General features: G+C 43.0%; 1 protein-coding gene across 2 annotated transcripts in view; it reads left to right on the top strand.

Moving 5' to 3' along the window:
• SLC1A1 (solute carrier family 1 member 1) overlaps window positions 1-25,715 on the top strand; it is a 60,444-nt gene extending 34,729 nt beyond the window's left edge. For both annotated transcript variants that reach the window (XM_014560448.2, XM_032477753.1), the window contains exons 3-12: window positions 311-403; window positions 2,094-2,208; window positions 3,372-3,414; window positions 4,946-5,044; window positions 7,735-7,919; window positions 9,092-9,199; window positions 11,113-11,235; window positions 11,627-11,821; window positions 21,342-21,476; window positions 23,536-25,715. In XM_014560448.2, the coding sequence (XP_014415934.1) occupies window positions 311-403; window positions 2,094-2,208; window positions 3,372-3,414; window positions 4,946-5,044; window positions 7,735-7,919; window positions 9,092-9,199; window positions 11,113-11,235; window positions 11,627-11,821; window positions 21,342-21,476; window positions 23,536-23,782 (1,343 nt within the window). In that variant the 3' untranslated portion in view covers window positions 23,783-25,715. The remainder of the gene's footprint in view (window positions 1-310; window positions 404-2,093; window positions 2,209-3,371; window positions 3,415-4,945; window positions 5,045-7,734; window positions 7,920-9,091; window positions 9,200-11,112; window positions 11,236-11,626; window positions 11,822-21,341; window positions 21,477-23,535) is intronic.
• The last annotated feature ends 2,186 nt before the right edge of the window (window positions 25,716-27,901 follow it).

Raw genomic sequence — 27,901 nt, 5'->3', positions numbered from 1 at the left:
TTGATAAAGTTCTTAGAGCCAGTGCAGAAGGGGGACTCCTGACTGTCTCATGACCACCCATAAGAGGAGCCAAAGACACAGCACTCACCATGGGCTGAGGTAGGGGGGCTTCATCTCTTAGTTCTGCAGTTGGGATGTGGAAGTGCTTCTTTTGCCCATTGCATTTATTCAAACAAAATGTGTGAAATAGGCCTGGCAGATGCAGAGACAGCTCTCAGCTCTTTATTTCACACCTTGAGGATCGAATCACCAAGAGTCCTGCAAATTAATTTTTTTTAATTACTGTAATTTGACTTCTCCTCCCTTTCAGGTGTTGCTGCACTGGATTCCAACATATCTGGAAAAATTGGTCTGCGTGCTGTCGTGTATTACTTCTGTACCACTGTCATTGCTGTAATTCTAGGTAAAATTTATTTCTGAATCCTTATTTCCTTGTATAATGTGACTTTTCATTTAAAAGTAAAAGAGGCTTTTTTAAATGAAACCTTTTTTTTTTTTAAATTAAGTACAATTGTCAAACTACTGTGAAGCTTTTTGGCTTGAAGTCTGCACGGTGCCTTTTATATGAAACAAATATAATATTGACTGAATTTCAGCCATGGTACTATTGCTCATTAATGTCTCTAGGAAGAAACAGAAAGAGGGTGACCATTCTGTGCCTTATCAGGATCATTGGATAGAAGGAAATAAAGCCAAGAGCTTATATAATCTTTAAACTGGATAATTAATCGTTAAGAGTGGAGTTGAGTATAATTATTAAGTATTTCCAGAAAGATAGCATTTCAGTACATTTCAAATTTCACATAGGACCAAGAGCTATCAGAGTCTGTGAGTGCCTGGCCAGCAGGGTGACTTCAGAGGCACGTGACCCGTATGCTTGCACAGGGCCCCATGCTTGGTTTAATCAAGGGGCTTAAATTCCACTTGAAAGAGAGAATGTTCTAATAAGAGAATAAGGTTGCTCTTACATGGTTGGCACTCTTTTTTGAAGAAAGTATGGGCCATTCTTTGTGACCTAGTATGACATTTTAAGAAGGATGCCCAGAGTGGGAAGAGAGGAAGGAAGTGTTCTCAGATGTAGCAGCTTGACTTTTGCAGCTCTGCTTTAATGAACTGATAAAAGTTGATGTGGATGTGGTGAGATTTTAGCGGTACTAGTCCAGGGGACCTAGGAGGGGCTAACCCTGCCTTAAACCAGCGCCACATCTCATGAGGTTCCTGAGGGAGGCCAATACAAAGGAAAAAGTTGGGTGCATATCTTTTCTGCAACACTGAGAGGTAACGGTGGACCACGCCCATCCACGGCCTCTGTATTGCCCAGTGACCCCTCTCACAAGCACAACTGACCCATTTAGCATCCTGAAGTCCTACCTTTTCTTCTTCACTCCTTTCCAGTCAAACAGCCTGGTCTTTCCTAAAACCCACCTCTGCTTGGACACCTCAAGAGGAACCCATTACCTCCAGAGGCCAAAATGGCACTTTTAAGATGCTCTCCGTTCAGACAGTTCTTCCTTACAGTGAGAAGAACTCTCTCTCTCTGGGACTCCTGCCTATTTTTCATCCCTTCACCCTCTAAGAGTCATACAAAACAACACTTCTTAATCCAAACCCTTTTATGGATTGCATGATAGCTTTCCAGGTGTTTGAAAGCTTGTCCGTGGAAAGAAGATAAAGCTTGTTCTGTATGACCCTCAGGAAGATCACCAGCATCTGGGGGTAAGAGTTACAGAATGATGTTGAATGAGTGCCCTAGTTGGAAAATGAATCATTCTCACCCCAACCCCTTTCTAGGCTGATTTCACAAGCTAAAGAACAGAAAAGAGTATTCTCATCAGCAGGTGCTTCCAGAAGCAGTTCTAGAATGCAGCCCCTTCATTTTTAAAAAATGGCACAGGAAGAGTTCCTTCTGCTTCATTTAAATGGAAAAATAATTAAGGCCGCTGCTGAGGCTCAGAGTTTTGGTTAGACCTCAGGGTCCAAATCCCAGTACTGCCTGGGACCAGCAGGCCTACTGGTTCCAAGATGGTTGCACAAGGAGTGCCAGGTGCCCTGTGAGGTTCTTAATGCTCTGTGGGTGCTATGCTTGGCCACAGGTATTGTGCTGGTGGTGAGCATCAAGCCTGGTGTCACCCAGAAAGTGGCCGAAATTGACCGGACAGGCAGCACCCCTGAAGTCAGTACAGTGGACGCCATGTTAGACCTGATCAGGTGAGTGCCTGGCCAGCAGGGTGACTTCAGAGGCACGTGACCCGTGTGCTTGCACAGGGCCCCATGCTTGATTTAATGCTCTGCTGTTGCCATCTTGACATTTTTAATAATTTTTGAATTATTATGCATTTTCCTGTTGCCTTGGACCCCACAAATTACATATCCAGTCCTGCTTGCAAGATCCCAGTTTCAAGAGGGAGTGGGAGGAACAGGCTCCTGTCAGGGATTAGGATGGACAGATGTGCACAAAGTATACTTGTTGCATTTAGATGCTGGGCTGGGTTGGGTGGTCTTTTTTGAAGCATACTTGAAGAAACACATTTTCAAATTGTGCATAAGATACCCTCTTATCTGAAGCTGGAATCAGGGCTGGAAATTGGTCAGTTAATTAAAAAAAAACAGCAATTAAAACAGAATCATAAAAAATGATACAGATATGCATTACGTATTTTGTCTTGATGTAGGGCCAAGGTCTTTTCTTCAAATGCGTCAGCTGATTGTAATTTCAGTATCATTTCTGTTGCCTAGGCTGCCTTTATAAATGAGTCATCTACAATTCCCAGGTTCAGTGGAGCAACAAAACCCTTAGAAGTTGCAAAGAAAGCTGAGTGCCGAGTCCTTCCAGTTGTTCTTTACATTTCACTTCTCTTCCGTTACCTAATGTAACCACAAGAGTTTGGCTCACCTGCCTTGACTGAGTGTCCAGGCATTCAGCTTGGTTTTTATAGAAACCAATCCTTCCTTTTCACATTCATATTGCATTGATTTACATAATTTTTAATTCAATAATTTAATGACATTTGCAGTTGGCATAAAGAATTTGGGAACAAGTGCGGTGGACTCACATTGATGAAAACAGAAGGGTGCAGAATATTAAAGAAGCCTCTTAGCTGTGTGTGTAATGTTTCACCAGGGTCAGCAAGCATATCATGATGCTACTCAGTGAATCAGTTAAGTGTGACAGTTGGTCAGGAGAGCTCTCTACACCTGGTGGAAATTCCACAGGGAAAAATAAATCTTAATACAAGGAGGTATTATGCAAAGGAGAGGCCAGAAGAGAAACCAGAGTAGATTCTATTATACTCATCTCCACGTGTATTGGGTATGACCCCCAAAACCCTACTTTTGCCTTAACGTAATACTGTTTTTCATGTCTCCAACAGAAATATGTTCCCTGAGAACCTTGTCCAAGCCTGTTTTCAGCAGGTGAGAACAAGAACTTTTGCCCTTCAGTTGCCCCCCACTTCCCTATTACCGATTAATTTTTTTTTCCTGCTGTGACCCAAGAAATGGAACTAGCCCGTCAAAAATGGCAGGAAGTGGAGGGGGTGTATCTCTCAGTGGCAGAGCGCACACTGAGCATGTTCAAGGTCCTGGGTTCAATCCCCAGTACCTCCATATGAAAAAACAAAATTTTTTTTTTAAATGGCAGGACCTGTACCTGGGGAGGGAGGGGTTTTAGGTGACTGTGTATAACCCTGGTCTTTCTGGCCACAGGAAAGTGCCTGCTACGTACGCTTATGCTGCTCCCTTTCCCTCAGGCTCAACTAGAGCAAGTCAGGAATTAGCAAGTCTATCAGTGTTTTACAATGTGGCTCCTAGTACATGTTTTTGGAGAACCACATTGCATTTGTGAGGAACCTTAGCCTATCTACAGGTACAGTGCAGCGGGAAAGGTAGTCCTCCACCTCCTCTCTCCTTTCCCTCTCGTGCTGGGAAGTCAGTATCTGACCCACACGGGTGGTTAGTGTTCCTAGTATTTGGTCTTTTCCTCAGTCTTTGTGTGCCCATTGCTGGCACTCTACAGAGCCACGTGACAAAGCCATGATTTTTCCCTTAGGAAAGTTTAATAATCTCTTCACTCCATTTCCTTTAAGCCTTTTTCTCTTGTTTCTCTCTGCACTTTAAGACAGCTGAGTCTATCACAAGCTGCGGAATTCATTTACATAAATTACATAAACAGAGACCTCTATGTATACCAATAAAAATGGCAATTAACTTGCTCCCTGCCGACCTCCAAGAGGCACAGAACCACCTCTGTTTAGGGGTGCCTTTGCGGTTCAGCCACAGTGGTCATTTGTAAGGTACTTGGTGTTGGCAGAGCCTCATAGGAGCGACATGTATGCCCGATGTGATGGGATACTAGCTCTTTCTTCAGCCTCCGTGCTGAAGCCGGGCAGAACCAAACAGGGCTGAAGGAAGGGAATTCAACAGAAATCTCGCTCATGGAATAGCCCTAAAGGGACTGTTGATTTTGGAACAACTGTATAGTTCTTGATGTTTATTAAAGTCATGGTAGCTACATTTATCAAAGTGATGAGGGTTTTTTTTTTCCCCAGATTAAAAATAATTAATGAATAAGTAAATCAGAACAAAAATGATTGACAGGATCCCTATGGAGTCTGTCTGTTAAAGCACCTACAAATAAAACCCATACTTACTTTCACATTATTGCTCCATTAATTGGTCCCTTGTTATGAAAGTGAGAGAAAATTTTGACACCATTGAATGGTGACTGTGGCAGTCAGGGGTTTGGATGTCTCGATCCCACTTTTGCTACCAAAGCTTCATGGGAAGTACCATCCAAAACTGAAGCCAACAGAGGCCTCGGAGGTAGAACCCTTGCGTGGCATGGCACTTCTCTGGTCAAAGTAATATTCCTGTGGCTTAGCCTCAGAAGCTTAAAAAATTCTTTTCTTGTTTGTTTCTTTGACCTTTTTTTCCTTCCACCATGCAGTACAAAACCACACGTGAGGAAGTGCCTCTTCCCAGTGAGCCAGGGACAAATGAGACGGAAGCGTCCGTCACAGCCTTCGTGACCAGTGCTGTTCCCAAGGTACCGTTTCCACCCTGTTGTTTGCTCCCTTCCTTCCCCGGTAGGCAAGGGCCAAGCCACAAGTGAACAGGAGATGGAAATAAGTCAGTCCTCACTGTTCACAGATTCCACATTTGTGAATTCACCCCCTCACTAAAATGCATTTGTAACCCCCACAATCATGGTCATTCGCAGACCCACAAAGAGTGGTGAAAAGTTTAAGTTGCCCAACACACGTGTTCCCAGCCAAGGTTGAGCAAGGCTGTGCTCTGCCTTCTTGCTTGAGCTCTTACAGGGTAAAGAAATGTCCTCTGTGCGGTGTGTTTATGCCTCATTTTTCTCATTTTTTGTGCTTTGTTTTGGTCATTTCGCTGCTTGAAATCCCCCCCAAGCATAGTGCTGCAGTGATGGCTGGTGCGTGCTCTGAAGTGCAGGAAGGCTGAGATGTACCTGCCCTGCGAACAGATACTTGTGTTAGATAAGCTCATTCAGGCGTGAGTTCAAGTGTGTTGGCTGTGAGTTCAGTGTTAATGACTAAATAATATAATTAAATAAGGTGTCTTTGAGGAGAAACACACAGAAAGCAAGGTTTTATATTGATTATTTGATAAAACTGTGGTGGCTGTTGGTTCCCAGGAACCGCATCCTCTTTCTCCCCCTAGGAACAGTGATTCAATACTCGCTAATTCAGTCTTGGTGGCCGCTTTACAGAGTGTAACTTCTGAGAATAAGGAGAAGCCACTGAACCACTCAGAGAAAAGAATGAGCCCTTCCACTTCCGTATCTGCCACTCAGAGTCGAGTTGGGCACCTCTGGGAACTACGTTAGACTTGCTAGACTACAGGGAGCGCAGGCCTATGGTTCCTTGTCTGAAACTCTGCCCAGATGTCATTCAGAGTCCAGAGCTTTTCAGTTTAGAAGGGCCAGGTGGTGTGTGTTCTGTGTGTTATACAACATCCTTAAGTGGGATTGCTGATAACATTCTAGAATCAAGCACGTCAATATTTCTGCAACTACCTTATGAATGTTATGCCGCGTAAGGAAAATAGGCTCTAAGTAGCCTCACCTCAGTTCAGGATAGGTTTTGCCACCAAGAGTTTGCCATAAACTCAACAATGAAATCAGTGGGCTCTGAGAGCTTTTGAGACTTCAGTGTTGGAAATCAGATCATGTGAGTCTGAAGTAGTACATTTGTAGTCCTCTAGTAGCTTTCTCCTGGATGTCCTCTGCCCTCACACCAGAAGGAAAGATTTAAGGAAAAAAGAAATACTCAGTAGACTAAAGGATTCAGTTAAATAGGCCACGGGCGGCTCCCTGTTTCCTTCTACAGATGGCGCTCCACGACCTGGCTCCTCCCTCGTTTCCCCGCTTACTTCTCAGTGAGCCCCCTCTATTCTGTCCAGATCCACCTCTTCAGTTTGTCCCTATTCCTGCTTCTTGATGTGGCTCCACAAAGACTTTCTGAGCACTCTCCATGAGCCAGGCCCTGCTGGGCCTGGGTTACAATAGAGAGAAGACAGATGTGACATCTGCCCTCATGTGAAGAGTGATGACTATTACAATAGGGAGGAATAGAATACTCTGGAGCTTTCAACACAGAGGTTGAAATTAGTTTGGGGGCCATAAAGGGTGAGTAGGAATCATCCCAGCAGGGTACAGGGCCCTGGAGCATGATGACTTTGCCTTTGCTTACCATTTCTTCTGGACTGTGCCTTCATCTCCTGGCTGCCTGCTCCCCAGGCCTAGCTTTCCCTAACCTCACAGCCCTCATCCATGTCCCCAGTCTCCATATGATGCCTATAACTCATAGCTCGGCTGTACAGTTAATTACACACCTTCCTGCTTTCACTGGCTCATGTCTCTCAGTTAGTTTTGTTTGTCCAGCTGCATTTTAAGGCCTTGTGCTGTAGCCAATGTCGGTAGCACACTAGCTGCTCAATAAATGTCTTTGCCCATATCAGATCATAAGTAAGAAATAATTAGTACCCCAATGGCTCATCCACATAATTCTTTATAAACCTAGTTTGCACCAGTCAGAATACATTATCTCCCTATGAAATCTCTCAGTAAATCTCATGCTGCGCAACTCAGATTGAGTTATCTCTCAGTATATCTCATGCTATTTTTACCCAGGGTAAAATGAAGAAATGGTTCATAGTAGTAAATATCTGGTTAAGTTTTATATCTCTAAAATCCTATTGGTCATCCAAGATTAGAGGCAGTAAAGAATGTTCCTGTGTACATTATCAGGATAAAACAAAAAGTAAAATGTCCTAAAAATGTCCACCCCGGTAAATATTTTGAGCTTCCTGCATTATTAATTTGTATCTTTTTCACGCAGACTCCAAATGTAACTAGTAGTTAAAATAACTCTGAAAAGTGCCTTGATTTCTTCAAGTTCTTATTTAAAATTTAAGGCATCCCAGAATTAGAAATCTTCAAAAGAAGTATTCAAATATGAATTTATTGAGAGAGAAAAAACACTTTAAACTTCATTGGCAGAGGGTGGAGGCAGTAAAGTTTGACATATGCGTAGGTTGGCGGTTTGTTTTTTTTTTTTTTTTCCATTATATTTTCCAAAGTTGTTGATCCAAAGTTGTTGGTAGATCACTAGTTTGTTTGGCTATCATATTTTCTTGTTTCAGGGCCTGTTATGCATTGTAATAAGATTATAACCATGCATCAATGTATTTTCTTGGTTTGACCCACAGAACGAAACAAAGGACTACAAAGTCGTAGGCATGTATTCAGATGGCATAAATGTTCTGGGCTTGATTGTCTTTTGCCTCGTCTTTGGACTTGTCATTGGAAAAATGGGAGAAAGGGGACAGATTCTGGTGGATTTCTTCAATGCACTGAGTGATGCAACCATGAAAATCGTTCAAATCATTATGTGGTGAGCAGACACCGATTAATGCCATCTTGCTTCCCCTGATGACTGACCCCTTCAAAATTAGAATGAAGAGGCTTATGTTTCTCAGCTGATCTCACCCTCGAGAGGGCAAATATCAATACACTGGAGTATTAAGTAATTTCATGTATTACTTAGGAGTTAATTCACTAACAAGTCTAGATACCAGCCATTGTCTTTTTCTACCCAAGCACTTGATCATCTTGTACCTAAGCAGCATTTATGTAAGAAGTAACTCTTAAAAGAATGATTTGAAGAAGTTCCTTGCACATCAGAACACAAAGTGCCTTCCTCATTAGGCCCCATGCAGAAATAATATTGAGGGTATTTACAGCTGGTACAGCATGGGCACTAACCCACCCAAATGAAAGCTGCCATTGGTGAGCATAGTGGCCACACCAGCTGAGCATCTGCCCTGTCCCTGGAGATGCCAAAAAGTCCAAATTTCCTAGGAGACCTCTGCCCCACTAATCCCACAGCAAGTTGATGCAACATTTAATCCAAAGTATAGACACTGACAGTGATGTAAAGGGTTCAGTTATTTCAGTCATTTAATCTCACTGACTGTAATCATCAACTGTAAAAAAAAAAAAAAAAAAAAGATAATAAAGTCTACCCCTGGAGTTGGGAGGAGTACATTAAGTGAAATGACGCATGTAATATACTTAATCCAATGCAAAGCATGTAATGACAGCTCCACAAACAGAACTATTACAGCCACCTCCGCTATTAATTCTGTCCGTCTGTTGCTGATACCACTACCTGAGAAACAAGATAACCATGGCTAGAAAGAGCCTAGTGGCCATATTTAGAGGGTCACTTAAAGAGAGATCTGCAGAAGTGACGTCAGCAGGGAGTATGTGTACGAGGATCAAGGCATGGGATATGCACCAGTTTAACCACACCTTCTTACCAAGTGTGCCCCTTACGGTAGCTTAGGTGGGAAGAAGTTGAGGTGCACAGGGTGCTGAAACCTGAAGCCACTGTGATCCAGGTTTCCGAAACTGAGACCTTAGCTTCACTGTGTACCCTGTGCTCCTCCCAGCTGAGTGCACACCCTACGCCAGGTGCATGCCCTGGCTTATTTCTTCGCCATCGTTCCACCCTGAGAAAATACGTGATGACAGGAGTGTGTCTTTGTGGTGCTTACTTTCTAGTTACATGCCAGTCGGTATTTTGTTCCTGATTGCCGGCAAGATCATAGAAGTTGAAGACTGGGAAATATTCCGCAAGCTGGGCCTTTACATGGCCACCGTCATCAGTGGGTATGTCACATTCAAGAGAAGAAACAGAAACCTCATTTGAGCCAGTGAATCGCCGCTGAGAGCCTGGGTTTCAGTTGGTTAAATCAGCTTCTTTTGCAGGGAAGGATGGGGTTCAGAGATAAGAGAGCAGGCGGGGAGGAGGGCTGCCCTTTAACAGCTGAACTGGAGGTGGATCACACGGTGCTAATTGCCAGATCTTGGCAGAACAGCCTGGACCATGCTTTGTCACTGCCTTTATTAGTTGTGTGAAAATCATTTTTTAAAACAAGAGCAAAACCCACTGGTAGGCCCTCTTGGCCCTCTCCTGGCCTTCACTTCTTCAAGGATGTAAACTAACCAAAGAAGTAAGAGCAGTCCCATGTACCCCATGCCTGAAAGAAATTAGGCAGGGCCTAAATGAAATCAGACTTGAGCAAGTAGGAGTGGGATGGCTGGTTGGTTTCAACCCTGTTGGTGCAGCTGGTAAACACTGTCACATCCTGCATCATCAGAGAAGGTACTGGGGATATCCTCAGATTGGTAGGAAATGTGGAAGGCAGGAAGGCAGGAGGACACAGGTCGTTTGCATATTTATTACAGCCCAGGTATTGGTTCCTTGAGGGGGCCATGGTGGGATAAGTTATGAATGGTGCCCCCAGATACCTTCGTGGGGACAGGCTATGTCACATGTGCTAAGACATATGCACCAAGAGAATTAGTAAACATCATCAATTTGACTCCCACAGGTCAATGCCCCCAAACACCCTACTGGAGCAGTCAGCTCGCCTATTGGGACTTGATTGCACTGGAGAGCTTTCAGTGGAGAGTTTCATTTGGTTCTTAATCTGTGTTTACCAGAAGCACAGCCCTGCTGGCCAATGAAGAAGAAGCCAGTTTTCCTATAGTGTAAGGGCCCGTTTACATCCCAGGGCCCCAGTGGTAAAGGAGGTGGGATCATCCTCCTTACTGGAGGCCAGGGGCTGTGTCCAGGCTGCGATGTGGCTGAGGTTTTTTGGGCTTAGCCATTCCTTAATGGGCTTCTGTGGGTGTCCGTTCTCTCAACCTATCTAGGTTTCTAACAGAAAACTGAAAGTCAGCCTCTCGTAGTTCTAAGCCTCCATTGTTGCAAGCTCCATCTAGAAGACTCTTTTTCCTGACCTCTAGGATCTGTGTTTTCAATGACCATTTCTTCTTACTTCAGCTTCACATAGCTGATCTGTAACCTCTACATTGTCTCTTACATGGTGTCTGCAGAAACAGTCTCATTTCTTAAGTCCCCTGTTTTGTGTAACCTGTGTTATTTCCATGTGAGACAAGGAATAGTTTTGGAAGGCAGGAATAACAAATAAAAGAAGGCCAGTCCTGAAGTATGGTTGTGGAAGAGCAGGGATTTCTTCCTCCTTAACCGCACCCTGACTCCCCTCTTAGATGGCAGGTGCCATCCTGCAGGACAGCAGGTCCAGGCTGAGTGCTGTGAGAATGCCTGTAATAGAGGCTGGTATGGGAGACAGAGTCACCAAGGAAAGAAGGGTCAGCTCGACCTGGGAAGATAAGAGAAGGCCTCCTGGAGGAGGGGGATGTTTCACTGAATCTTAGAGGAGGAAGATTTCAGCAGCAGAAGGAAGTGAAAGCATGTTAGCACGTACAGCAGGAAGAGCTTGCACAGGGCTCGGCAGCATGACATCACTGTTCTGTGAGCTCTAAAACGTGGACCCAGCTGCTGGCTTAGCCACTAACTTTGACAAGATATTTGATGTGCTGAGTCTCTTCTTCCTCATAGGTACAAAGGAGACATATATTCCTGCCCTTGTTCTCATTTTCTCATTGGGTCATTAATGAAAGTTGAATGATATTTCATGAGTCAAAAATCTGTTGAAAAAAGAATTTGAAGAGATGGTACCATCTATGAACCTGTTTCTCTCTCCTGTTTACAGGCTTGCAATCCACTCCATTGTAATTCTCCCACTGATATATTTTATAATCGTACGAAAGAACCCTTTCCAATTTGCCATGGGAATGGCCCAGGCTCTCCTGACAGCTCTCATGATCTCCTCCAGGTAAACAGAAGACGGGTGTCTGGAAGAAGTCTGTGAGTCAAGCTTTATCAACTCTACCCTCGCTTGATGAAGCACTGGCTGTAGCTGGTGGGTTTTGTAGCTGCCTTCAATTTGAGAAATGACCTCCATAGTCTCTGCCCATGTCCTTGAAAATATTTTCTCACCCTGTTGGATATTTCCTGCCTTCTAGGCATGGCCTGCAGCCCAGGAATGGGTTATGGTGTACCTGGGAGCAGTGGCGAGCACAGTACCTTCTGATTCCTGGACCTACCAAAAGTGCCAGCATGCTTCGAGCTCTTGGTTTAGTTTTTGGAACAAATGTGTCTCTTCAGGCAGGGATTGAGGACCAGCATTCCTAGACCATCAGTTCCTTTCTCTTTTTATCACACAGTTCAGCAACACTGCCTGTCACTTTCCGCTGTGCTGAAGAGAGGAACCGGGTGGACAAGAGGATCACTCGATTTGTGTTACCTGTTGGTGCTACAATCAACATGGATGGGACCGCACTCTACGAAGCAGTGGCAGCTGTGTTCATCGCACAGCTGAATGACTTGGACATGGGCATTGGGCAGATCATCACTATCAGGTAGGGCAGGAAGTCACACTCATTTTCATCTCTGTTACTAGAACTGCCTCAAGTAAAAATCATCTGTGAAGGGAGATCAAGAATGATCTGGTGATAGACTGATTTTCTTAGTCTACAAGTCCCTTCCCAAGATTGAGCACAACTATAGTACAGCTAGTCAGCTTGTGGTACACAAGACTCTGCTTCAGGTCTGGGTAGACAAAAGCATCCCTGTGCTCTCAGTTCAGTGTACCCACTAGGTGCCAGGCACAGAGTAGGTACCAAGGACTCAAGGTTGAATAAGGGCCAGTTCCTGCTTTCAAGGGGATCTCAGTAGATAGGTAGGGGATACAGATATCTAAGTCAATGCTGAGTGGTACAGTAAAGGCTATAATAGAGGTTTGAATGTGGGGCACAGAAGGCACCGAAGAAGGAAGGGTTGGCTCCACCTGGGAAGGAGAGGAAAAGCTTCTTAGAGGAGGGGGAAGTTTAGCTAAGTCTTAGAAAAGGAAAAAGAATTTAGTAGGAGAAGAGGGATGCTAAGAGCATTTTGGATAAACAAGGGTCTTGATGTGACCATGGCCTAGTTACAGAGTACAGATTATTTGGCATGGCTGGCATAAAAAGGACCATGTGGAGAACATAGACAAATTAGGAGGCAGGGATCATGTTATGAGAGGCTTTGTGTGAGGAGCTCATGGAAGGATCTTAGACAGTCTTTCATATAATGGACAGATCTGCATTTTGGAAAGGTAGCTGGCAATGTGGTGGACGGATGGAATGAGGCAGGAACCATAAGCTGGAAGACCAGTTAGGAGACAGCTGCAGGTAAGACATGAAAAGGCCTACAGTAAGGTGCTGATGTGGGGGATGCAGGAGAGCTGATGAGTTCAAGAGGCATCTATCTACTGGGTTCAGAGTGAGGGACAGAGGAAGGCAACCCCAGGATCGGTGAGTGGTTCTGGATTGGTGGATGGTACTTATCAGAACAGGGACCAGTTTAAGAAGCAAGTATGGGTGGGAAGATAAAGAGCTTATACTTTTTGACACATTGAATTTGAAGTGCCTTTAAGACATCCAGGTGGAAATATGCAGTGAGAAATATGGTCTCGATTGCAGATGCAAAGTCAGAGTCATCAGCTTGGTGGTGGTCATCACACATGCGGGTTGTGAGTCAGTTGTCTGTCTGACTCTTAGCTTCACCATGATTAGCTGTGACCTTGGCCAAGCTATTTGAATTCTCTAAGCTTCCATTTTCTCACCTGCAAAATGAGGATAATAATATACCTACATTTTATGCAAATAGTGATGATTAAGTCAGATGATGCAGATAAAATGCTTAGAACGGTACCTACATACTGAGCACTCAGTAAATGTTGGGAATGGATGACATTCCTTAGGGAGAGTTTATAGGGAAGAGGAAGAGACTAAGGACTGAGCCCTCGAAAATGCTAATATTAAGAGGCAGGCAGAGAGTGGGGAACCCAAGAGAGAGAATGAGAAGGAACAGAAAAGTGGTAAGAGAGCTGTGAAAACATGGTGTCAAGGACACCCAGAGAAGAAAGATTTTCAAGGATAAAATGATCAACAGAGTCAAATACTACACAGAATTCTAGTCAAATGAAGACTAAAATTGTCCTCTCAAGTAGATGGTGAAAATGTCATCAGTGAATTTTGCCAGACTTGTTTCTTTGGAACAGCTCTGTTCATTCAATGTGGTATCCATTAGCCACACACACAAATTGGACAGAGCAGACATAGAAGGTTTTATCATTGGAGAAGTAGGTGCCATCACAGGGGAAATTCTACTGAACAGTGCTGCTTTCAAGTGATGGGTTGGAATTCGAGTTAATCCTGAGATTTCAGTTCACTTTAGAATGGAAGTTTAAGACTAAACGGGGTTCCTTGGCCTACACACAGCTGAATCTGAACCTTTCAGGGTTAACTCACTCTTGCATCCTAAGCACTTGACAAAGGCATAAATCAATCCCAGGCATAAAGTAAGTTCTAACAGTAGTTTGAGTACAGCACATTTAAAAATCTTCCCAACCCTAAATCATAAAGCATTCATTGCAGTTTGCTTGAAATTAACTGAAGACAAGTGCAAACTAGACTGTTTGGTGCGTCAGGTGGGAAACTACACCAGTGCTGTGTGATCTGTAAAAAGTACTTGCAGCTTGGGAGCCTGAGCCCAAAGAGCATGAGTAAAGTTCTGTAGTTTGAATAGCAGCAAGTACGTTAAAATTGAAACCCTGAATCATGCTTGAGAAAGTGCCACAACCACTGTGGTTCCCTCGGCTGTTCCTTTTATGTCTCTGAGTGTTTCTTCCCACCGCCCTCACCCTGGCCTGTGGAACCTGGTCTGTACTGAACTGATTTCCAAGGAGCAGTTGTATGAGATGTCACTTCTTTTGGGTATTTGCTACTTTTTTCTTCTTTCTTTTTTTAAGTATAGTTGATTTACAATGCTATGTTAGTTTCAGTGATTCAATTTTATATATATACATATATTCTTTTTCATATTCTTTTTAGGTTATTACAGGATATTGAATATAATTCCCTGTGCTATACAGTAGGACCTTGTTGTTTATCTATTTTATATATAGCAGTTTGTTTTAATTTAATTTTTTTAATTGAAGTATAATTCATTTACAATGTTGGGTCAATTTCTGGTGTACAGTATATTTCAGTCATACATATGTATACATATTCCTTTTCATATCCTTTTTCATTATAGTTTACTACACGATACTGAATATAGTTGCCTGTGCTATACAGTATGAACTTGTTGTTAATCTATTTTATATATAGTAGTTAGTACCTGCAAATCTTGTGCTTGTACTCCCATTTTATCCCTTCCTACCCCCTTTCTGCCCAGTAACCATGAGTTTGTTTTCTGTGTCTGAGTCTGTTTTGTGAATAATTTCATTTATGTCTTTTTTTTTTTTTTAAGATTCTACACATGAGTGATATCATATGGTAATTTTCTTTCTCTTTCTGGCTTACTTCATTTAAATGACCATCTCCAGGTGCACCCATGTTGCTGCAAATGGCATTATTTTATTCTTTTTTATGGCTGAGTAGTATTCCATTGTAGAAATATACCATAACTATTTTATCCAGTCATCTGTCAATGGACATTTAGGTTGTTTCTTTGTTATATATAGTAGTTCGTATTTGCTAATCAAAAACTCCTTATTTATCCCTCCCTCTCCTTTCCCCTTTCGTAACCATGTTTGTTTTCTATGTCTCTGAGTCAGTTTGTTTTGTAAATAAGTTCATTTGTGTCACTTTTTTAGACTCCACATGTAAGTGATAGCATGTGGTATTAGTCTTTCTCCATCTGACTTACTTCACTCAGTATGATGATCTCTAAGTACATCCATGTTGCTGCAAATGGAATTATTTCATTCTTTTTGATGGCTGAGTAATATTCCTGTGTGTGTGTGTGTGTGTGTGTGTGTGTGTGTGTGTGTGTGTGTGTGTGTGTGTATAAATATCCAGTCATCTGTCAGTGGACATTTAGGTTGCTTCCATGTCTTGACTATTGTAAATAGTGCTGTGAACATTGTGGTGCATGTATCTTTTCAAATTAGAGTTTTCTCTGGATATACACCCAGGAATGCAATGACTGAATTGTAGGGTAAGTCTATTTTTAGTTTTTTAAGCAATCTCCATACTGTTTTTCAAAGTGGCTGCACCAGATTACATTCCCACCAACAATGTAAGAGGGTTTCTTTTTCTCCACACCCTCTCCAGCATTTATTATTTGTAGAATTTTTAATGATGGCCATTTTGGTGATACCTCATTGTAGTTTTGATTTGCCTTTCTCTGATAATTAACAATATTGAACATCTTTTCATGCGCCTCTTGGCCATCTGTGTGTCTTCATTGGAGAAATATCTGTTTAGGCTTCTGGGTAATTTGATAAGATCACATTAAATCTGTAGATTGCTTTGGGTAGTATGGCCATTTTGACATTAATTCTTCTAATCCAAGAGCATGAGATATCTTTCCATTTTAAAAATCATCTTTTATTTCCTTTATCAGTGTTTTGTAGTCTCAGTGTATAAGTCTTACACCTCCTTGGTCAGGTTTATTCCTAAGTATTTTTTTGATGTGATTTTAAAAAGGATTGTTTCTTTACTTTCCTTTTCTGATATTTCATTGTTAGTGTAAAGAAATGCGACAGATTTCTGTGTGTTCATCTTGAAACCTGCTTGTAACATTGCTGAATTCATTTATCAGCCCTAGTAGTTTCTGTGTGAAGTCTTTAGAGTTTTCTATGTAAGTTTCATGTCACCTGCATATAGTGACAATTTTACATCTTCCCTTCCAATTTGTGTCTCCTTTCTTTTTCTTGTCTGATTGCTCTATGGTTAGAACTTCCAATACTATGTTGAATAAAAGTGGTGAGAGCAGTCATCCTTGTCTTGTTTCAGATTTTAGTGGGAAGGCTTCCAACTTGTCACCATTGAGTATTATGTTGGCTGTGAGTTTGTCATAAATAGCTTATATTATGTTCCTTCTATACACATTTTGGTTAAGAGTTTTTATAATGAATGAATTCATTATAAATTGAATTTTATCAAATGCTTTTTCTGCATCTATATAGATGATCATGTGATTTTTGTCCTTTCTTTTGTTGATGTGCTATATGTTGCATTGATTGATTTGCATATGTTGAACCATCATTGTGATCCTGGAATGAATTCAACTTGACCATAGGGAATGATCTTTTTTATGAGTTGTTGGATTTGGTTTCCTAATATTTTGTTGAGAATTTTTGCATTTATATTCATCAAAGATATTGGCCAGTAATTTTCTTTTTTTGGTAGTGTCTTTGTCTGGTTTTGGTGTCAGGGTGATGGTGGCTTTATTGAATGAGTTTGGGGGTATTCACTCCTCTTCAGTCTTTTGGAAGAGTTTGAGAAGGACCAGTGTAAGTTCTTCTTTGTATGTTTGGTAGAATTCCCCAGTTAAACCATTTGGTCTTGGACTTCTATTTGCAGGGTTTTTTTTTTTTTTATTATTACAGATTCTATTTCACTTCTGGTGATCAGTCTGTTCAAATTATTTCTTCTTGATTCAGTTTTGGTGGACTGTATGTTTTTAGAAACTTGTCCACTTCTTCTAGGTTGTCCAGTTTGTTGGCATTTAATTGTTCATAGTATTCTCTTATGGTCTTCTTATTTCTGTGGTATCAGTTTTCATTGCTTCTCTTTCATTTCTTATTTTGTCTATTTAGGTCCTATTTTCTTCTTGGTGAGTCTGGCCAGAAGTTTGTTGATTTTATTTACCCTTTCAGAAAACCAGCTCTTTGTTTTATTGATTTTTTTCCTATTATTTTTTAATCTTTAGTTATTTCCTCCCTGATCTTTATTATTTCTTTCCCTCTATGCTTCTACTGACTTTAGGTTTTGTTTGTTCTTCTTTTTCTGGTTCTTCTACGTGGTAGGTTAGGTTGTTTGAGATTTTTGTTTTTTGAGGAAGGGCTGTATCACTATGAACTTCCCTCTTAGGATTGTTTTTGCTGCATCCCATAGATTTTTTGTGGCTGAGTTTTCATTGTCATTTGTCTCAAGGTATTTTAAATTTCCTCTTTAATTTCATCATTGACCCATTGATTTTTTTTTGGCAGCATGTTATTTGGTCTCCATGCAGTCATTCTTTTTTTCATTTCTCTTTCTGTGGTTGATTTCTAGTTTCATGCAATTGTGATCAGAAAAGATGCTTAAAATAATTTCTATCCTTTTAAATGTGTTGAGACTTGTTTTGTTTCTGAGTATGTGATCTATCCTAGAGAATGTTCATGTGCACCTGAAAAGAATGTATATTCTGTTTTTTGTTTTGTTTTGTTTTTTTTGATATAATGTACTGGAAATAAGTCTAATTGTTCTATTAGGATTGCTTCCACTGCGAGAGGAGCCACTGAATATTCCTCCACAGAGGTGTCTACCGGGAAGTGCCCTCTGTGTTGTTGCCTGTCACCTGTCATGCAGGCTCACAAAATACACCGTTGTTGGTGCTGCCCTTGGCCTCACCTCAGCTGTGGGAATGCAGGCAGTATCCTCAGGAACTGTGCTCACAAAGGCACCATGACCCACTGGCTGTAGTTGCACGTAGTCGCACACCTGGGTCTGCTGTGAGCTACAGGGTCAGTGCAAACCCCAGCCCTGCCTCTGCATGAACATGCCCACTGCTAACACCAAGTATTCTCCTTGGATGTCCTGCATGCAGTGAGTTTACAAAGGCACCATTGGTGTAAATCCGCCCAAGCCACCTGGGACAGGGCTCAAATTTTAGCCCCACCTCCACTTGGGGGCAACCCACCAGGGATTGTATCCTTCTAGAGCAAGCCAAGAAGGATGCTGCTATGGCAGGGTCCTGCCTCTCCCTTCACGCAATATCATTGGAGCTTTTTATGGCGGACCTGGACTGCTTTGCACACACTCCCAGTTTCAGCCCATACCACACTCCAGCCCCTTCAGGCTATCTCTGCACAGCCAACCCCAGTCCTCTCCCTGGGTCTGTCCTCTGAAGCCTGAGCTTCAGCAGCCAGTCCCCAGCAGGCTCACGTCTCAGACCGGGGACTGCAGATCGTCTTGCTGGTTTCTCACTCTTCTGCCACAAAGAGGCTGCTGTGCTCTCCCCAAGCCTCTGAAGCTCCCCTTTCTGTCCCAGCTGATCTCTCTGCTGGCAAAGGGGCTTCCCAGGGTGAGGGCACTTTCCCTCTTTCACTGCTCCCTCCCCAGGGTGCAGGTCCCATCCTGATTCTTTTTTTTTTGTACCCTATCTGGTTACCTGGAGATGATTCTTGTAGGTTTACTTGTGTTAAGATCTTCAGCTAGAGTTCAGTAGGTATTCTGTGAGAATTGTTCCACATGTAGATGTACTTTTGATGTACTTGTGGTAGAAGGTGGACTCTGTGTCCTTCTATTCTGCCATCTTGAAGCCCCACCTCCTGCCACTTTCTGATGAATTCTTTATCTCTGCCTCAGCCATACATTTACTAGATCTTTTTAAACCTTTTTTTTTTAAAAACCTCACTGCTAGAGGAATAAACTTTGGACCTAGAGACTAAATTATTAATTCACATGAAAACTTCTCTCCCTGCCCTGTGTATTCTTAAATCAGACTTGCTGATAACTACTGGCCCAGAGCAGATAACAACTGTGAGCCCAGAGTAATTATGGACTTAAAAGAATCCTCTCTGGGTCTTCTTGGGAGAGAATGAAATAAGAAGCGTGATTTTTGTAATTCTACAAGTTACACTTGTACATCATGCGGTTGATGGTTAAAGAGATTTTTAGACCCAAAGATTCTCTCCTTCTGGGGTCCTTTTGGACTAGACGTCAGAGAAACAGGCATCATCCAGCCACAACATACCCTTTTGTGGTTTTGTCATAATATTCACTTATCAAAGGTTACAATGGATTGCAAGTGGGATAAATTTTCTTATAAAGGAAGATAATTATGGGATTTGGGGCCTAGAAAGAGCTTAGAGGAAAACAGTGACAGCAGTAGTAATAGTAGTAGTTGTTTTGTGATGGGGGCATACCAGCCACAGCAGCAGCAGTTGAAGCGGCAGAAATAGCACCAGTTGAAGTATCTACTGCATCCAGGCACTACACCTAGATGCCTTACACATATTACCTCATTTAATGTTAGCAGCAGCCGTGCAAAGTAGACATGTTCCCCATTGTACAGGCAAGAAACTGAGGCTCAGAGAGGTAACTTTCCTAAGGATACACTGTAAGTAAAACAGCAGAGCCAGGTCTGTCGGCCTCTAAAACCTGAGCTCGCTCTATTTCACGACCCAGTCCTCAACCTGCGTGGAGAGCAGAGTTAAATGGCCTGAACTAAAACTAGATCTCAGTGCTAGGAAAGAACTCTCTACCAATGATTGTTGTGTTTTCTTCTGCAAAAGCCCTCTAAAGTCAAAGTAAGATATAGTCAAGCAGAATGTGTAGGTTTTTATATTTTCACCCCCAAGTTTCAGACCTGAGCCAGTCAAATGGCTGAAGTTTAATCAGCAAGGTTGAGGCTAAAGGGCAAAGTTTTCTTTGAAAAATGGATTTTGAGTTTCAAGCCCAGCCTCAAGTCATAGGGATGTGGTTAACCGTTGGGGCTTCCAGGGGGGAATCAGTGAGTATGGGCACAAATTACTTCTGACAAAACCCACTGATGCATTCAGTTTAAGTGTTTTCAACCAGCGTTGAAATAAACTTAGGTTTTTCCAAAGACTACTTAAGTGAGAACAGATTGAAAGGGTTATGCAAGCCTGAAACTTTTAGAGGAATTGGGACAGCCCCAGAAATCTGTAATTTACTGTAAGTTGGTGGTCACAGCCACGAAGGAAACCACACTTGCCAAAGAACTTCGTGTGACCTGTGTTTGACCGTGCCCTCAAATACCACCTGTGACATCACTAGGCAGATGAATGAGCAGTAGAATCAGTTTGGTAAGAACTCTGAGGCTTTTTAAGCCCACAAAATATGGATTTGTGGATAGAATCAGGGATGCTTCTAGTTTAAATTGACAGCGTCTGCATCATGAGTGGTCAACCCAGTGATCCTTGGCCCAAGGATGAAACATGTGTCCAGAAAATATAGTGGGTCTCCTCAAGCTCATTCAAATTCAGGCACTTTTCAGGGCATGGTGAGCCCCTGTTTTCTCCAAAATGACCAGATTTAAATAAGGAAGGTGTTCCTGATGGAAAACTGCACATTCCAAAGAAAAAAATTCCTAGTGCCACATTCTATCGGCCCAAGAGGGATCTTTTTAAACACATGGTAATGAAGTTCACTTGGCTGCCTCTCCTGGTTTCCAGATCCCTCTTCCTTTTGCACAAAGTGCATCCACTGGCAAAAAGGAACAGTCAGGAACACTTGTACCTTGGACAGGAGTCATAGCTATTTCTCAACTCAGTGTCCCTAAAGGGCAGCTCCCAGAGAGGTCAAGAGTCTTGTGATATCAGAGGAGTGCATGAAATCTACTTGGCTGTTGCCTCATTCCTTTTTCCTTCACCTGAAATATCCTTTCCTGGCTACCCCAACCACCATCCCGCTACCATCCTTCATGGCAGTGTAAATTCCTGGCACATATTAGGTGCCCAATAAATGACTGGTTGGGTGAGTAGATCGAACAAGGGAGGAAGAAAGCAGGTGGGTAGGTCCTTCGTATTTGTTCATCCATGGATGGGTGGATAAAGCCCTCCATTAACACCCTGGTTGGCAAACTCTTGCCTTCCTCTTAAATCTCTTTCTAGCTCATTTTTTTGTGTGCGTGCCACTCATGCAGTTCTTCTCCACTTCCTTGCCTTAGAATGATGTGCCGTATCTCCCCCTGGAGAAGATCATACTCCCCTCAGTTTCCCACAGCTAAGGAGGCCGAGCTGATGCTCAGAAGATAACAGATTCTGTCTGGCCAATTAAGGGACACTGCAGTCAGCCAACAGGACTAACCATTTTGGCCCGGGGACCTTGAAGGGAGAAATGGGTGTCTAACTCCTTTGGTGCTGATGTGTTTTTGCTTTAGTGTCACGGCCACAGCCGCCAGCATCGGAGCAGCTGGTGTGCCCCAGGCTGGCCTGGTGACCATGGTGATTGTGCTGAGTGCCGTGGGCCTGCCTGCTGAGGATGTCACCCTGATCATCGCTGTCGACTGGCTCCTGTGAGTTGGAATAAAAGCGCGGCCTCTGCTGGTTGGGAAGGTGGGCTTCCCAGCCATGCAGAATCTGCAGTCTGTCATCATTCTCTCCTCAGATTGCCTGACGAGCCATCTGTTGCTGCTTTAATTTCCCTCTGACCAGGCCATCTGATAACATGCTTAAAAATTAACTCCCCATAACCTTGAGCAGCAATTTTGAAAAGCCAGTGATCTCTCTTAGCTCATTATACTTGGTAATGCTCAAGATTAAGAGCTGGGTGTGGCATGAGATAAACATGAAATAATAGGTGAAGCAGCTGGGCCAGGGCCCAGACACTCCAAACCCCATCAGCCACCATAGCCTCTCCCAGCCCTGGGTCAGCACCATCGTCAGCCCACCTTTCCAAGATCGTGGCACAAGCAAAGGCTTTGGGATAAGACTGATTTGAGTTTGAGCCACTGATTTGGCTGTTTGACCTTGAGCAAGTTACTTAACCTCACTGAGGCCCAGCTGCATTATCTGAGAGATGGGAAGATTCTGTCTAGTTCTTGGGGTTGTTGTAAGGGCGGAGCCAGTGTAAGAGGTTTGTTACGATTAGAATGAGTTGAACCATTTAGGCCTCAACCAACCATTCATTCATTCTCTCTCTCCCTCCAACCATTCATTCATTCTCTCTCTCCCTCCAACCATTCATTCATTCATTCATACACACACACACACACACACACACCAGAATATCTGCACAAGAACATGCCTTTTGTGACCCTCAGAGCTGAAGTTAGAACAAGCCTGGTTTCTGGCTTTATCCTTGATACCCACTCTGTGCAATGAGCTCCCAACATCTGGTTCTGGCTCTGTGTCCTGGCCATTAGGGGAAGTCAGCTCAGAAACAGCCAGGCTTACTGGGGAGTTCAGTGTCATGTAGTTTGCAGGAAGCAGCTGAGATGGTAGAAAGGGAAGCAGAAACATTCCATGTGGGATTGAAGATACAGTCACATCCCAGAAGGCAGACGCTCCTGCATTTGGGACAGCTAGCTGGTTCTACAAGGCCTAACTGAGGTGTAGCACCTGTCTTGCCAAGATACCCTACCTATTGAGGAAGGTGCTTCAGTCTTTCTTTCTAGTGGTTATGGTGGATCTGCACTTCTTTCCTTTCCCTGGTTTTTCCTGGAACCAGTGACCTTCACATCCAAGACATTCAGAGAAGTCAAAGGTCTGATATGATCCATGGGACAAAAAGACACTAGCTGGTCCATGCCAGGGTCTAAATAACAGAAGGGCACCCAGAATGATGTGTGTAAGCTCTGTTGGCCTTTTCTGTCCTACAGCTGTAGTTTTTCACAAGAATATTCATGTACAACAATGCTCCAGTATTCAGTACGCCTTCTCCACCTACACCTCTTCCCACCACCAGCCTCCTCCAGGCTGTCTGGGAGTTAGGACCGGCTGAGGGTCCCACAAGGAGAAAGCCGGTCCCAGGCTGGCCTGGTTTTTCTGACTCTGTGCTCAGTGGCATCCCTGCTGGCTGGTTCATGGAGTGACCTAGTGTGGGAAGAAGGGAACACACCAGGGACACACTAAGCACACAGGACCACTTAGATGTGTGCACGCACATGCATGCACACACACACCCCCCCCACTTGGTATGTATACCACCCACACAACATCCACATTCTCACACCTCAGCCAAGAGAGAGCCCAGAAATGCCCACAAGACAGGGGTTGGGGTAAAGGACTTATGAATCCTGACCCTCCCTCAGCTCCCCCAAAGTATCTTTGAAGACTGTTCACATTTCTGTGGGAGGAGACGAATGAATTTGGGGAGATTGGTACTAGATTCAGCAGAGTCATTGTGACTTATGGGGTGCACAGACCCAGAGCAGCCTGTGTGCTCGTTCTGTACCTTTATGAAGCACCTCTGCCCAGGCCTGTGAAATGACGAGCCTCTGGTCAGCCAGCCACAAGGACAGCACTTTGTGCTTTGCTTAATTCATAACTGAATTCTTGGGGTCCTTTCCTGTCTCCAGCATCAAAGGAAAATGAAATCTGGGCTTTTCCTCTGACGCACCCTGTCCTCCCCAGGGACCGGTTCAGGACCATGGTGAACGTCCTTGGTGATGCGTTCGGGACCGGGATCGTGGAGAAGCTCTCTAAGAAGGAGCTGGAGCAGATGGACGTTTCATCTGAAGTCAACATCGTGAACCCCTTTGCCTTGGAATCCGCAACACTCGACAATGAAGATTCAGACACCAAGAAGTCCTACATCAACGGAGGCTTTGCCGTTGACAAGTCCGACACTATCTCGTTCACTCAGACCTCACAGTTCTAGGGCTCCTGGCTTCAGAAGACTGGAAATGGTGAAGGACAGCTCCAGGAGAGCCATCTCTTTGCAAAGTCAAACATTAAATAAGGAAAAGAAAAACACTAATGGCCAATTGTACATTTGATTTGATAGACAGACTTCCGGATTATTTTCTATATTGGATTCACAGCTTTTGCTCTCTGGGTTCTGGGATTTGGGGGTGGGGTAAGAGGAGAGGAAATTGATTAAAAGGAAAGCTGTATTATCTGGAATTTTTAAATTCTATAAGAGGCAGAGGTTGGAAATATTTAAATTTGTAACTGTTGGAATTAGGTAATAGATATCGAAGAGAAACTGCTTTCTCATGCACAGACCAATGTTTTGGGTTTTTAAAAAATATTCTGTCACTGACTACAAATTTCTACTCAGGCTTTCTTTTGGCATGGATTTCCTTTGACCTTCACATTTTTATAAAGATTATAATGCATATAAACAACTCCCCTCACCTTGCCCAGTTAACGTGCCAAATTAACCATTTTGAACTCATGTCCAGCCAGGTTCAAAGAAACTATTTTGAAAGAAACAGACCAGCACAGTTCTGCACTAACAGTTTTAAGATGGGTGTGGGAGAAGGGTTCTTTTTTTTCCAATGTACTGTATTGGGACACTGGTGACCATTAGCCCAGTGTTCAGTATAGAGCTAGGTATACATATATGTATATATTTATTATTTTCATATAACTTGACAGAGATCATAACTGAACCGTCAATGTGAAATAAAGAGCTCTCCTTGTACTTGAATAATAACTGCCATTTCAGTCCAAATCTGCTTTGGGGCTTATCAGAACTCCCCTGTTAGGAGCACCAGATGAGAAATCATGTCGTTTGATCGTTTCACATCCGTGTATTAGCCCCAAGGCAGAGATGTATTCTGTTGATACTCTGAGGTGGCATAGCCATTCTTTTCTAACCTTCAGATTCTACTGCTGGGAGAAAATCCGTATCAGCTCTGTGTAAGATTATATAGAAGGGTGTCACTCACATAAGGCTGACTGTTTTTATCCAACTGGAAGGCTTCATTCTTCCAAGGTCAATTATACCCACTGAAAATTGACAGTACTTTGCCCTTTTGTACCCATCAGGGCCCAAACAACAGTGGCGAGCTACCAGCTAAGTTGTATTTTAGTATGGGTTTGATGGGTTAAACATGTCACACTGTCCCTACCCTGGATTCTTGCAGAGTAAATCCTATGACATGAGACATTGGTATCAATGGTTCAGGGAAATTCTTCCATTATATGAAACTTACCTCTTCCTCCAGGGAGGGTTGTTCTAACTAACTAGTAGTCTAGTAATCTTGGCCCCTGCTCATTAAAATCCATTGCCTGTCATTCTCCTGCTCATTTGTGAAGATAGCATATTAAAGTCTGTGCTTTGGCTCACATCTTGTAAATAATGCTTAACATAAACTTGTATATATACCAAGATCCAAAATAGTCCTATTTCTGCAGCATTGACTAGCCAATTTAAGCCTGTGCTTTTATATTTAAGAAACCAGAAACTGTGCCAAAGATCACAGAATAGTAAATAAATGCTCAGTATTGATGACAACTTGCACCTGAAATCTACAAGAGAATTGATACCAAATGGTCATGTAAACATAAAATTCTGACCAGTGATTCAATGTGAATTTTAAAATGAAAATACTGGTGGTGTTTATAGGAAGTAATTCTAAATATACTGTTGAATCAGTGATTTATCGTGGGCTGAATGGTTCTACCCCCTTGGCAGGCTGCTCCGATTTGAGGCACTGGAGTTGGCAGAGCTGTTCGTGAACTGCAGGTCATCCTCATTTTGAAGTGAGTTTGTAACCAGCCTCTTAATACACTGTGCTGTTAACTCATAAACGAGAACAATGTTCCATTCTGAATAAACATTTCCGTCATTCTTTCTTCCCCTCCATTTTCTTCCTTTATCTGCTCTTTTATCGCACTCACCTGGATGGGTGTGAGAAGGTGGAGACCTGGACAGTTGATTCAGATTGTACACGGATTATTGTTTTCAAAGCTCTGTTTATACCCCAGAATGAAAAAGCAGGGCTTGAGGAACAGTAATCAGATTCTTCATGCTAATCAGTGGGGATTATAAGGCTGAAATAACAGTACCCCTGTGAACAGTTTGCCCACACTTATAACTGAGATGAAAGGAAAGGTAGAATTTGGTTCGAAATACTAAAGTGGGAGATAGTCTTATCTCAATATGAGGGTGACTTGCTTTCACTGAAGGACCAACCCTGCCCTCTGAAATGTGACTACAAAATACAGAGAGCTATATTCAGGGAGCTCTTTAAAGATGGCACAGTTCTGCCTAGAACCTGAGCTGTGACAGTATTCTGCTGGGTGGACTCACTCGTCTGTGATAGAAAACAAGGGCATGGACAGCTCCCTAGGCCCCGCTGAGAGAGTAAAGTATCTCATAGAAATGCTTACCGCTACCTGGCCATACTAACTCAGAATAATTTCCTCTTTTGGCAACATGGACTAAAATACCCAACAACACAACTCCTTAGATCTGTTTGGAAGAGTTCATGCATCTGAGGAAGGCCCCCATATGACTTTGACTTTGCCCAAAATATACTCTTTTTCAGAGGAATCGTGTTACCAGCTCTAGCTAATTATTTTTCAACAAATCTTTGTGAGCCCACTGTGTACAAGGCCCTTTATTAAACACACCCCATTCCGAGAACAGCCTGAGGAAACCATGGCTTATAATCAGGCAGTGGGCCAGCAGCAGTGCTGGTTTTACAGATGTTACAGAATCTTCCCTCCCAGAACAGAAAGAGGAAATGGTCATGCGGAGCCTTGGCAGAATGCTAGAAGGTTCTGTGCAACAGGATTGATACTCTGTATTTGTATTCACTGAAGTGATTAAGGACTGTTCTCACCATTTGAGGTTAGCTGGGTTATTACAGCAGAGTACATCCAATCTAGTGAGACTTAATAACTCCCATTCTATAAAGGGGAAACCCCTTTTTGAAAATGGGACATTCTCCTTTAAATGGTATAAGATTCAGAATATTTTGTCCTGTAAGGTATCATGTGGGGGCTAAGCAAAAAGAAGACTCAGTCTTTTTCTATTGTCTGAGACAGAGGGGTTTGCGATACTCAGGCTGCATGGGAGGGGGCAGATGCACATTCATGCAGCACCCTTCACATGTCCTGAGGTTACAGAATGACAGGAAGTTCACTTGTGCCATCTTGGCTGTGAATCTCACGCAACTGTTGCCACCTGCTGGAAGGAGACTTTGTTCTGGGCCCCACAAGGGGCTTTTTAATACTGCCTATGCTAGTAAATGTGCCTTCTTCCCCTGCCATCTTGGGCTTTTTAAGTGAAAACCATATAATATAAACAACCAGAAGTCAGCCTTGTTAAATTAGCTATGGGAACAATATATTGGATCATATATATTGAATTAGCCGACTGCCCCTAAGTATAAGAGATTACTGACCATGGATGGAGATGAATGGGGACATTTCTCAAAGGCCTAGGCTACATAATACCACAAAACTCCTAAGCAAGCAATAAGATCTAACCACACAGTCCCATTTCTTCTCCCACTAGGCTCTCTCTCCAGGAGACACTTGTAGTTTCAGAGACACTTGTACAAATCTACAAATCTCCATTTCATCTGCCAATCTGAAGTTATTACAGAGTTCAGAACAGTTATTAGTAAACTCCCAAAGCCAAGATAAAAACCAGTATCATGTTTGCGATTCTCGTTGGAGTAAAGGGGAAAGGAAAGCAATGATCTCATCCAGAGAAGTTCCACTGATTTCTAGAAGGCCTCAGCAGCCTGGAGCTGCAAAGCTGGGGCCTCCTGAGAGCAGGACTGGGATATTACCTAGAGAAGAGCTTACCCCACAAAAGTACCATTTACAAAAAGACAGAAAAGAAAACCTCCAACTAAAAGGCGGAATCAACCAAACTCCTGAGCGTTAGAGTTTGGATTCCAATCCCAACCCCACTCCCAGCCACCCCTGTCTTCCTTCTGAGAAGCTGCCTTTTTCTGATAGACTGGAGGCTCTGGGAGCTGCCGTTCCTCCGTGACTCGTGCAGACAGGAAAGCTGTCAGCAAGGACACAAGGA

The sequence above is a fragment of the Camelus ferus genome, chromosome 4 (genome assembly GCF_009834535.1).
Source record: "Camelus ferus isolate YT-003-E chromosome 4, BCGSAC_Cfer_1.0, whole genome shotgun sequence".
NCBI lineage: Eukaryota > Metazoa > Chordata > Mammalia > Artiodactyla > Camelidae > Camelus > Camelus ferus.
This window is presented reverse-complemented; position numbering and strand designations above follow the sequence as displayed.